General features: G+C 29.5%; 1 protein-coding gene across 2 annotated transcripts in view; it reads left to right on the top strand.

The window, feature by feature from the left end:
* The window catches only part of LOC106477781 (methionine aminopeptidase 2-like), a 44,859-nt gene extending 35,588 nt beyond the window's left edge, over window positions 1–9,271 (top strand). For both annotated transcript variants that reach the window (XM_022381501.1, XM_013938311.2), the window contains exons 9-12: window positions 3,027–3,123; window positions 6,273–6,376; window positions 7,346–7,461; window positions 8,014–9,271. In XM_022381501.1, the coding sequence (XP_022237209.1) occupies window positions 3,027–3,123; window positions 6,273–6,376; window positions 7,346–7,461; window positions 8,014–8,266 (570 nt within the window). In that variant the 3' untranslated portion in view covers window positions 8,267–9,271. The remainder of the gene's footprint in view (window positions 1–3,026; window positions 3,124–6,272; window positions 6,377–7,345; window positions 7,462–8,013) is intronic.
* The last annotated feature ends 3,578 nt before the right edge of the window (window positions 9,272–12,849 follow it).

Genomic DNA, 12,849 nt, shown 5'->3' on the forward strand with positions numbered 1-12,849 from the left:
CATTAAGTTTGATATCAAACTGTAGATTATAATTCAAATTTTAGTATTGTATATTATTTAATTTCTTAACTTAAAAGTAAATATTAAAAAAACACACCTAAACATCGATTTCTGTGTGTCACGTGGTATACTGAATGCAGCACTGGTTCACATTAAATGTTTGTGATGTCAAAACACAAATTCTGTAATTTTGTACAAATTAGGAACTCAAATTACCAATATTATCAAGGTAGAATATAAAATAAGAACCTTCTGTCTTTTCTATTTGCTGAGATATCGCTCGTATTGAATCAAACGCAGTGCGCCCCTCACCTCTTTCCATTTTTGGAAACAGTTCCTTATATATATATGTATACATAGTTCTATATATGATATGTGAATAACCAATCGAACGCTTAAAATGTCCCCCTAGTAGTTTTCTCAGCTATTTTAAAGTTTTAGGATGCCATCTCGTTCTTTCAAGGTCTTTCGTCTGCTCAAAATTTCATAATTTTTTTAGACCGAAATACAGCTTAGTTACTAAGCTGTATTTAATTATAGTGGAACTCTATGGTATCAGTATAGTAATTTATGATTTTTTGGTTAATCAAATGTATATATAAAACCTTAAAAAAATTATTTTGTTTCACATTCTCCACGTACGATATTTATTAAGGCTTAGCAAGCAACGACATGCAACAACTAAGTACAAAGGTTGGAACTAGAAGAGATAATTGTTTGCTTTACTTCTTTATTTAGTGTTCTATGTTTTAAGAAAAATAAGTTTAAGAAGTTATTTGTAAATAGTAATAATCTGTATACATATATAATGTATAATAATTGCAATGTGACTGTATTTTACAAAATACTAGTCCACTAAAACACAACTAGGACAGGTCACTTTGTTGAGAATAAAGGTAATTTTTATATTATTGGATATGGTAACATGAGTGCACGTGCGCCACATCCTTGTAACTTCTTTATTGTTGGCCAGGCATGGCTGAAAGGTCAATATAATAAAAATAATCAGTATATATAAATTTTTAATGTTATAAGATTTAAGCTATTTAGTCAACATTTATGTTTTCATGTTAATTTGTAGTCATTGTAGAACGAAAAAGGCATAACTTATATTTATTTCTTAATTTTTTGTGGTGGTTACAAGATCGGTCAAATCGACCAAGCTCATACAGATATTCATTAGTGAAAATAACAGATAAAATACAAATTTTTTTCTTAAAAACGTTTGATAACTATCTGGACATTATAAGAATTTCGCATGTGAAATTGGAAAATTTTCTGATGCATAAAAGTATTTTTAATCTTAAAATGAAAATTACGTTTACATGTTAGATAGACAACATGTGAAAAGAAATAAAAGCACAAGGAAAACATTGCTTTAGAAAAAATCTAAATTAAATATCTTATTTTTCAAAAACTATATACATATAGGACATTTCATCTCCAATTTAAAATAATTTCATCCACTTGTGTAATTTTTGTAAAGAACTTTCAGAAGAGTTGCATACCTACTTACAATATAAGTAGGCCATAGTTAAAGCACTAAATGAGACACATTGGTAAAATATAGTTTCTAAATAAGAATGCTTTCATAATGCAGTCATAAATTTATTTGTTGTCTTACTATTGGTAAGTCATGGTCAGTCTAAACTTTAATCCTTTCTAGTTGGTCTGCTATGTGATCATTAGCCAGATCGAGTGATATGTCCACTTCCATTCCTATCTTGTTTGGTTCCTTTTTTCAAGTTCAATAGCTATCCTTACATACCATTTTTATTTAGTGATAAACTTTTTCCTAATACTTGTTTCTTTACTTTTTTTTTTTAAGATGGCCTACATGAGTTACGAGGTTATAGAGTTATTATAAAGCTTTATAAAGTTTGCATAGAATAATAATAAAATATGTAGTCAAAGATCGTGGAGAATGTTTTGCTCTATTAGATGATAATGATGATGAAATTATAGTTACTGATAGAACTAGGTAGGTGCTAGGCCTGTTGAAGAAAGATGATGAACGAAAATAAGAAATCTTGGTTTTGACTATTCACTCGTTTTTTACTTTGGGGCACTCTGGATAGCTGAAAAAGGACATATACACTGGAGATAGAGTGACTATGTCAGGTAGCTCTTTATATCTCGCTTCTGGTGACCCGTAGAGAGGAAAATCCAGATTATTTTTGTATTGCTTTAATTCAGGCATCCATGCCATCCCAAAACAGTCAAAGGTCTTGTAATACACTAGTTACTTTGGTGAAAGACACTTTACAGTGAAATATTATGTATATATCAATAAAAGTAATATATGTAGATGGTATTTTTCTTACTGTATCGTATTTCCAAAGTTACTCCTGTACTCCTTTTAGAAATTATCTGTAGCTGTTTCAAAAAACCCTGTGCTATTCTCTAAGCTCATTTCAAGGCAGATCTTACTATAAGACTGAATAGATTACTGTTTTCAAATTGTTTGAGCTAGAAATAAACAACATATTTGTACAATGACCATGGATTTGAAGCTTTGTTTCATATGTTGACATTTTTTATGTGCACAGGTGGACATTTTAAATATTTATACTCTTCAGGTAAAATTTACAAGTGGTAGTCTAAAAGTCAAAGTTATGGTTAAAAGTTTGGATTTTTTAAAGTTTTTGCTTTATCCAAAACAAATGATGATAAAATTTATATGGAAACAAAATTCTAAGTCTTTTACTTGCAATTTTATTTCATATTCGATTTGAGGGGAAAGATGAGAAATAATTTTACCTAAAGCTTAATGTTGTCATATTCCCTATTAAAAATCACATGGTTCTAGGCTATAATTTGTTATAGTTTAATTTTTAATGCCAGTAGAATACGTTTGTAAACTGGATACAAATAGTCAAAGAGGCTTGAATATGTCATAAATAGTGAGAGTGGTGATTCACTGTGTGGAAATAGAGTTTTGTAAATTTTGTTGTTTTATATCTAAATTTAAAGTATAAAGGTGGAGTATAATTCTCAATAGAAGCTAATATGTATGACTTTTGCAGGAGGCTGGCATTGATGTTCGTCTTTGTGATATTGGAGGAGCCATTCAAGAAGTTATGGAGTCGTATGAAATAGAATTAGAAGGGAAAACCTACCCGAGTAAGGAGTTTAAATTATTTTTTTAATGCTTTTAATCGATCATACATTAATGAAACTATGTGAAGTAGAATTGTTAATTTACTATGTTTTATGAATCAAGCTTACAGTTGCAGCTACTTTGATCACCTGTAATCAAATTGTCATTGCCATGGCTTAGCTTATGAATAGTACTGATCATATTTCTCCTGAAGCTTCTTTATTTATTCTGAACCAAATTGTCTCTGACTTTTTTAGTTCTTTGAAAATATGAAATACAAGAATTATTGTTGCTTAAATTACTTTGATCACTTATAATCAAACTATTATTGCCTAGTTTTATTTCTGTTTCAGTTTACCAGTAGAAAATCATGTCTTTCTACTTATGCCTCAGTAACCTGTTATTTAAGTCAGTGTTGAAAAGTGTAGTGATTTTAAATCAGATCATTGCCTAATAATAATAAACATAACTCTTTGTTTATGAGTGCATGTTACAACCTTTTTTACAGTTACATTCAAAATTTATTTACCTTTTTTTACCATCATATGTCTATATATGAAGACATAAGTTATATTTCAAATTTTTTATTATCTCCATGTTTTAGATTCTGAATTTAAAAAAAAATTAATTAAGTTTTCAATATTCACTATAGCTTGGCAATTTAATCAATGTAATTGATTACCTGTGAGAAGTGATTATATTAATTAGTGTCATTTGAATTAATAGTTTAATTGATATTATAATTAAACCAATTAATCAAAATTAGTGCTTCTAATTATTACTCTCCAATTATTCCAACAGTCGATTAATCAAAATTATTGATCAAATTGATTGTTATCAAAATAATCAATCACCCTAACTAAATTAGTTTCCTATTATTACTGTTTTTGATTATTCCAACAGTCAATTAACTGAAATTCTGATTATATCAATTATCACATAATTAACTAATTAAAATTAGGGTTTCCCATTATTGTTATTTTTTATTATTCCAACTATCTAATAATAGAAATATTGCTATTATGTTTGTCATTATGCACAAGGTTATGTAATGAGCTATCTGTGTTCTGCTCAGTTTTAACCTAATATTTTTTTACTTCAAGTTTGTTCAACTTTGGTGAATCGAAGGAAGGCAACTTGTCTTGGCAGCATTAATGTTTTTGTTTTTTTTTATTATTTGTACATACCATGGTTTGATGAACACTGTACTAATCAATTAATCAGATGTAATCAGTTAAATGATTCAAAAATAACACTAATTACAGAGCTCAAATCGTTACTTCTGTGTGTCACATGATGCATTTTGCACTCTGGATTCCCTTTTATGTAATTTCTTTCTTCCCTTATATGGGTTTCAGGGTGTTGTACCAATTAGTAACACAATTTACAGATAAAAAATTTTAACCTCCTACCAACTCAATTTGCTGTGATATCAACAAATTTGTCAAACTCACCAGTGATGCTCCTCCAAATTTATCATAGGTTTCAAGACATTTACCTAAACCATGTGTAATTATTTAATGGACATGTTTATAACCGATAGAAAAAAGCATTTTTTCCCCCTAAAACTATGTTATTGTGGTTATTTCTTTTAGGCAGGCTTACATATACAGTTTGTCTATAATTGTTGTCAGCTCCAAGTAGCTTGTGGAATTTTGTTAGCATATTTATACTTGATTTGTTGCTTTTCATGAAATAATAAATAGGTTTCTTGGAATGAAGTTTGGCAATAAAACAATTAGATTAAACAAAAGTAGTTATGAAAATGTTGATACTTAAAATTGTAAAGATAATTAAATTGAAGATTGGCAACAAATGACATATTCAGAGAAGAAAAAAATTGTATTATTCATTTTTATTTCATATTTTTCAACTTTTTTCTTTCACTGTACATTGATGAATTCATTACAGTTGATGTTGAAGGTAGGGAAAATAATTGATAAAAAGGAAAATTTTTCAAAAAATAAATTTCATATTCATTTAGGATGTCCTAGAAGTTTTACATTTGAAATATGAAACTGTAAGATGAAAATGAGTATTTTCATACCATTGCAAACGAGTCTTTAATAAACATAATTTACTAAAAAATCAGATTCTTTGTGTATAAAAGACTTTTAATGTTTAGTAAAATTGTATAAATTTCATGAGGACAAATTTAAGTCCTTGTGCCTGACAAAATACTTTTTTTCTAGTAAATCTAAAATTTATCTAAATTTGTTTTTATTTTGTTAATTTTGAGATACCAAATGTGGGATTATTGTCACATCTTAAGTATGGTTCAGGATTAAGATATGCTAGTTTAGTGAAGCATTGTTCTCAGGAGACTATTTTATTGATTATCATATGTACATAGCTTTTCAGGCCTGGCAAGGCCAGGTGGTTAGGGTGCTCGACTTGCAATCTGAGGGTCGCAGGTTCGAATCCCCGTCACACCAAACATGCTCGCCCTTTCAGCCGTGGGGGCGTTATAATGTGACGGTCAATCCCACTATTCGTTGGTAAAAGAGTAGCCCAAGAGTTGGCAGTGGGTGGTGATGACTAGCTGCCTTCCCTCTAGACTTTCACTGCTAAATTAGGTACGGCTAGTGCAGATAGCCCTCGTGTAGCTTAGCACGAAATTTAAAACAAACAAACAAACATAACTTTTTCAAAGATTTCTGTAGAAAAAAATAACTTGATCTCTGTAGATTTATTAAGTTTTTGATGATCTTCTCAATTTCTGATTTCTCAAAGCCGTATATATATATATATATATTTTTTTTTCACATATAACTGTTTTTTATTTAAGAGTTTTCCATTCTAAAGGTTCGTGTGCATTACAAGATATGGTGAATAATTGAGCTTTATTTATTTTTTTTAAGCTGATTTAAAATGTAAAATGAAAATTTTGTTGGTAATTTGTAAAAAAGGAAGAGATTAAGAAGTAATCAGTAAGTACGACTTTTACTGAAACACCAGCAGATTAGAATAATGAAAATAAGATTATGAAATGTGGTACCAGATAAATTAAGTTTAGATTCACTACTGAGTTATTAAAAAATTAACATAATCCAGAAAATGTCCCATTTCTAGCAATGACTAACAAATTTTAAGTCATCGTTTATATAAATTAGAATATTCTGAATTGTAAGATAATAATATATAAAATTTAATTCTTTTTTCTTTCCCGTAGTTAAATCCATTAGAAATCTTAATGGCCATTCAATAGGTCCTTATCGGATTCATGCAGGCAAGACGGTTCCAATTGTAAAAGGTGGTGAAGCCACACGTATGGAGGTAAGTAGGGATTACATTAAAACAGTAGATGATGATAAAGAAAAATACTTACAATTTACCTCAAAGCTTTTAGCTGCTGTTAGAATGCTTTTTATTCTTTTTTTAAAAAAAAGGTGACACTGGTATGCTTACATCATCTGATCTGAAAGCAGAATTATATGCCAAGTTTAACCATTTCATTCATTTCCTTCTTGGTTCTATAATTGCTAATACTAAAATAATGTCAGTCAGTTTAACATCTTTCTTGATAGGCATAGGGATTTTACTTTTTGTATTAAAGAATATTTTGGTGTTCAAGGAATTTTTAAGCGGGTCAGACAGTTTGCTTTCTTATATAGAAGCTATAATTCAAGGTTTCTATACAATTATGGGGTCCACACTGGAAGTTTCATAAGTTGCAGATTTTCAATGCAAAAGGTCTTAAAAGTTTATTGAGCAATTCAAGTTTAAAAGGTCTAAATAAGAACAAAAAACACTTAATAAATTATACATAAATAATACTACAATTTCAGCTTGCATCTATTTGTATCCAAAGTTATATGTAATTAAAGTGTTTATTGGTATTAAGAATGTTGAAACCAGTTTGTTTTTTGTTTCTTTTTGTAATGAACTTTACATAATACTGATCCTTATCTTCACTTGAGGGGCTTAAGTGCTTTATATTTCATAATATAAAATAATGATTTTTCATAACTTAGTTGTTAAGTATACTTGGGACCAGAAAAGGGGAGAACCACGAGAACGTTCTTGTACTAGTAATGCCATGGTAAGTAATTATATAAATATGAATATTGAACATTATTAGTTTCAAGCAGCACATCAGTTAACCAACTGATTTTTAGAATCTTCTAGCCTTCCAATATTAAGTTTGATGATTATACACAATTCCACCTAGTGAAAATAAACTTGGAACACGATAATGATGTTGGACCTTTGCTAAAACTGTTAAGTTTATTTATTCTCATGCAGGAAGGGGAATTTTATGCTATTGAGACTTTTGGTAGCACAGGAAAAGGATTTGTTCATGATGACATGGAGGTTTCACATTATATGAAGGACTATGATGTTGGTCACGTTCCATTAAGGTAATTAATATTAGATGTAATCTTCAATAATTATAAAAAAATGTATATATATATTATTTTAGGATAGTTTTCCTTCAAAATAACTTATGATTATACACATTCCTTCAGGTATAAAGTTTACTTAAATGATGTCAAAACAATTAAGGAAATTAAACAATCAAGTGTACATGGTTCATTTGTTTAATGAGGTAAATGGCCTAGCTGGACATGCATCATGAAATGGAGAATCTTAAGTAAAATAAAGTAGCAATATGTATTAGAATGTAGTTCACAACAAGTTTTTTAGAGATTATATCACTTCTTAGTTTTATAGATAAATTAATTGCTTTTCTTATATTGTACTACATCTAGTGTCAGAGAAATGTAACCTTTTAAACTAGTTACAAATAAAAGTTAAAGATAGATTAAGTGTTGCAAGCTAAAATTAAAGACTATCAGTATTTTGTGTGAAAATAGTGTTTTATTATACAAAACTTTAATAAATCAGAGTTGTCTTTTAGAAATTATTGGAATTCAAAATTTTTAAATCAGTTAATTAAATTTCATTTACAGGCTGGGTCGATCCAAACAGTTGCTCAATGTTATAAATCAAAATTTTGGAACATTAGCATTTTGCCGACGATGGTTGGACAGACTGGGACAAACAAAGTATTTACTGGCATTGAAAGATTTGTGTGACAAAGGGATTGTTGTTCCATATCCACCACTATGTGACATCAAGGGTTGTTACACTGCTCAATTTGAGCACACAATCCTGCTGCGGCCTACATGTAAGGAGGTCGTCAGCCGAGGAGATGATTATTGAGGAATCTCAACTGTTGTCCTTATAGCAGGTAACTGTCTGTAGAGGGGATCAACAATCCAATTTCACAGAGTGTTCATAAACAAGATAGTAACATACTCCACTTAAGTCCTGCCCGATAGTTGTAAATAGCTGTATATAAATAGCTAAGTAGAATCAGAAAGCCTAGCTAAGTTCAAGTATCTTTACCTCTCAAAGAGATTGTTAAAGACCACTTCTTTATGATATTATAACTTCTTTTTTTTTCTGAAATACCAACAGAACTTCTTGACTATGACTTTACCTATTCATATTATTTAACAAGATATTGTAATCATTAACCTAATATTTATATAATTAAACTAATATTTTACACCAAAAGTATCTTCATGGTATATATAAGCAGGAAAACTTTGTTGGAATAAGTAAGGATTTCCTACAGGTTTGAAAACAGTTACTACTGATTCAAAAAACTATTGCATAAAATATCTAAAAAATTTCCCAAACTTACTATTTTGTTCATGATCTAGTTAGAAGTTGTGTTTTGTTGATCTCATCAAAAGGATAATGTTTGTGCCTGAACTGTTTTTCTTTATCAAATTGATTAAATTTTCTGGAGCTAAAGTGAATAACACTGTATCCTATTCAGTGCACAAGACATTGAAACTTGGAGTTAAAATTGGAGAAAAAAAGAAATATTTATACAATTATTTATCCAGGAAATAGTTGGAATAAGGTTAAAGTTAACTTATTAAACATAGAAATTTTAGCAGGGACAACTACTGATGATTATCAGTTTTGACTTGAAGTTTATTGTGAACATCTAACCACAAATGTGTTTTTGTTATAAGTTTAGCTCATTTTTGGATGGAGAAAAGAGTAAAACTATCTATTTAAAGTTGAATTTTGTAAAATATATGCCAAAATCACTAAAAAAGATTGGTCATGTATTTTATATGACAAACAGAAAGCAATGCTGTAAATCAAACTTTATGTCCAACAAATAAAATTTTGTAAAGCTTAAATAAAGTGGGATGTTTTGAAATATCTTTTTTCAAAACCACAAACATTTTGAGTTAGATATAGCAGGTATTAAACATAAAACTGAATTTAATATATATATATTTATATATATTTAGTCACATGTTGTATACAACAGCATATTATAAATAGCTTCTGAATTTAAACTCAAAATAATATACTTAATATACATAAAGTAGGTTATAAGCTACAACTATATAGAGTAAAAAAAATTGCATTACAGGTCAAATTATGATTTATTGAAATAATATAATTTATTTCGTAAACCAGTTAATACACTACATTTATTTATCAGTGAGGCATGTTTAATTTAACCTGATGAGATCAGGTTGCTTAGAGCAAGGTTTCTCAACATTTTGCACCTCAAGTTCAAACTATGAAGTTGATGTCTCATTAGTTTAGGGCAGTCACAGTTTTCCCAGCCTGTGGTAGCCTATAACTGCTCATCTCACAGCCCACCAATTGAGAATTGACTGGCTTAGAGGATTCTTAATTGGTGGGCTGTGAGATAATGTACCATAACAATAAAGGACAACAAGGGACCTTTTGGTCTATCTAAGCCATCAATGTTCCACTAAATTATACTAAAAAAATTCAAAGTCAGCCCTTATCATTAAAATGTTTATCAGGCTTTCCCTGTAATCTCTGTTAAATTAACTGCACTTATCACATCTGAAGGCAAACTGTTCCAAAGGCCAACCACCCTATTAGAAAAATAAAGCTTTCTTAGCTGAACCTGACTACCATTCTACCAACATTTATATTAATGTACTTTAGTCTTACCATTCTCATATCACCTCTGACTTTTCTTTTTTCAAGAGTAAACAAGTTCAGAGATCTTAACCTATCCTCATATGACAACCTTTCCATCCCAGGTATCATCCTAGTAGTCCTCCTTTGAACCCCTTTCCAAAAATTCAGTGTCCTTTCTAAGATAAGAAGCCCAACGCTAAACCAGTTCTCCAAATGTGATGTAACCAATGACCAGTACAATGACTTCTAACCTCGTCAAACGTGTATTTAGTATTTCTGTAAATACAGCCTAAAATTATATTTACCCTGTGAATATCAACAGCTCAATGCTTGGGTAGCTTAAGAAATTGATCGAACAGAACATCAACATTTTTTTCACTGTTATGGTTATTCCCATCAAAATTATACTCATAATTCAAATTGTGATATCCCACTTGCATTACCTTGAATTTATTATAATTAAAAGTCATCTACCACTTATTTGTCCAACTCACCAAATAATCCAAATCCTTTTGTAAAGCAGCAGTGTCCTCTTCACAGCCAGTAACACCCAAATCTTTAATGTCATCAGTGAATTTAAATAACCTATTGACCATTCCTTCATCTATACTATTGATGTAAATCAAAAAGAGCAAAGGTCCAAATACTGAACCCTGAGGTACCCTACTTGTAATATTATTCCAATTTTACTGAACTTTGTTTATAACAATCCTCTGCTTTATTCCATCTAGCCAGTTTTCAATCCAGTGAGCCAATTTGTTCTCCACAACTATAGAAATAATTTTTTTTAACAAGCCTTTTATGTCGCACCTTGTTAGATGCTTTCTAAAAATCCATGTATACCAAATTCACTTCCATACCCTCATCTACATAAGCAGTAACCTCTTCAAAGAATGTCAAAAGATTAGTAAGGCAAGATTTTCCCCTAAAACCATGCTGACTATCCAACAAAATTATAAACTTTGTTAAATGACTTTGCAAGCATCATTTTTTAGACTGGCAAAAGATTTTCACATCAGTAATGTAAGTCTAATACTGGGACGATTTTTATCATCTTCCTTGGAAAGGGGAGTAATATTAGCCAACTTCAAATCTTTTTGCACCTGCCCACTATTCAAGGACTTACAAAAAATAGTAGCAAAGTAGCTCATATATCCAATCCTTAACCTCTTTCAAAACCCATGGGTAAATATCTGATCCAGGAGTTTTATCATTCTTTAAACTTCCCAATTTTTTCTTAAACAGCTCAGAATTAATGTGATCATCTTGTTCAATCTTGATTTCATCTAGTAAATTTTAAGATTGAGAAACGTTACTTAAGTCTTCATTAGCAAAAACTGAATAAAAATTAGAATTTAATAATCCAGCCATCCCATAATCATCAGTTATTAGCCTTCCTGTATCATTCCTCAAATAAATTCCTTACATTTTGCTTACCTACATTACATTTTTTTTACATTTTCAGTTAACTTTCTTTCATATACTTTTGTAAATTTCCTTATTTTCCATTTGACCAACTCTCTTGATCTTGTATAATCCTGTATATCTTGCATCATTAAAGTCAATTTAAATTTTTTATATTTACAATGTGTTTCTTTAATTTTATCCTTTATACCTTTTGTGAGCCAACCTGGTGTTTTCACTTGCATGCCTATCTTGAATATTTAAAAATTTATTTCAAAACTTTTTTCCCCATTTGATCATCATCTCCAACTAATTCAGTTGTCCAGGTCACCACCAGATAATTCTTGTGTCATCTTTTCAAAAATTGCTTTTTTCAAAATTAGAAATAGAGATTTGGAACCAAAAATATAATTATTCCTTATCTCTGTAGGTAGCAAAACAGTAAATCTAATTGAGCATCCAGACATTTTCCCAATCTTCACTCTATCAACCATTTCTTTATGAAAAGTTAATAATAAATATAAAATAGCATTTTTTTTTCTAGTAGGTTCTTTAACTACTTGTGGAAAAAAAAATCCTAAACAGTTTGAAAAGCCTATTTCACTCATGATTTGACTCTATATAACATTTTCCAGTCTATATGCATAAAATTGAAATCTCCCATAATTATAACCTTATTAACAGTTGAATTCTTTATCTCACTGTAAATTTCTCATTAATTTTATCAGTTTTGTCTATAACAAGTTCCAACTAAAAGCTTTCTCCCATATATCCACTAACAGAAACCCAAATAGATTCAGCCTCATTATTATTAGCTTTGGTATCCTCAACTTGTAACTTATACTTTACATACAAACCCACCCACCACCCTGTTTTTAGTACTTAAAGGGCTGGAATAACTGTGACTGTCCTAAACTAACAAGTCATCAACTGTGTATGTGGGGTTTTACTATTGTGTCAAATAACTAAGTGGGCCTTGAGGTGTAAAATGTTGAGATACCCTGCTCTAAGCTACCTGATCTCATCAGGTTAACAGTGAAAGTGTCACATCAATGAATAAATAGTGTTAACTATTTTATATTCATTTTAATTGGTTTATAACAGAAATCATATTATCTCAATTTGACCTGTAATGTGTTTTTAAACAAAAGCTTTGTAGTTTATACTTAAGTTTATATATATCTATTAATACATCTAATTTAACATTCTTAGAATAACTTTAAAGCAATAATTTTAAATCATATTTTCTTAGAATCTTAAATGTAATTATTTTCAAGAAAGTAGTAACTAAAATGAAATTAGAAAATAAACAACCAACATAAAATCCATTAAATTCATTGATATTTTTTATTATTTTCATGCATACACAATATCCTTATATAGAAAAAGTCAATGGTTACTAATTTTAA

The sequence above is a fragment of the Limulus polyphemus genome, unplaced genomic scaffold (genome assembly GCF_000517525.1).
Source record: "Limulus polyphemus unplaced genomic scaffold, Limulus_polyphemus-2.1.2 Scaffold169, whole genome shotgun sequence".
Classification (NCBI taxonomy): domain Eukaryota; kingdom Metazoa; phylum Arthropoda; class Merostomata; order Xiphosura; family Limulidae; genus Limulus; species Limulus polyphemus.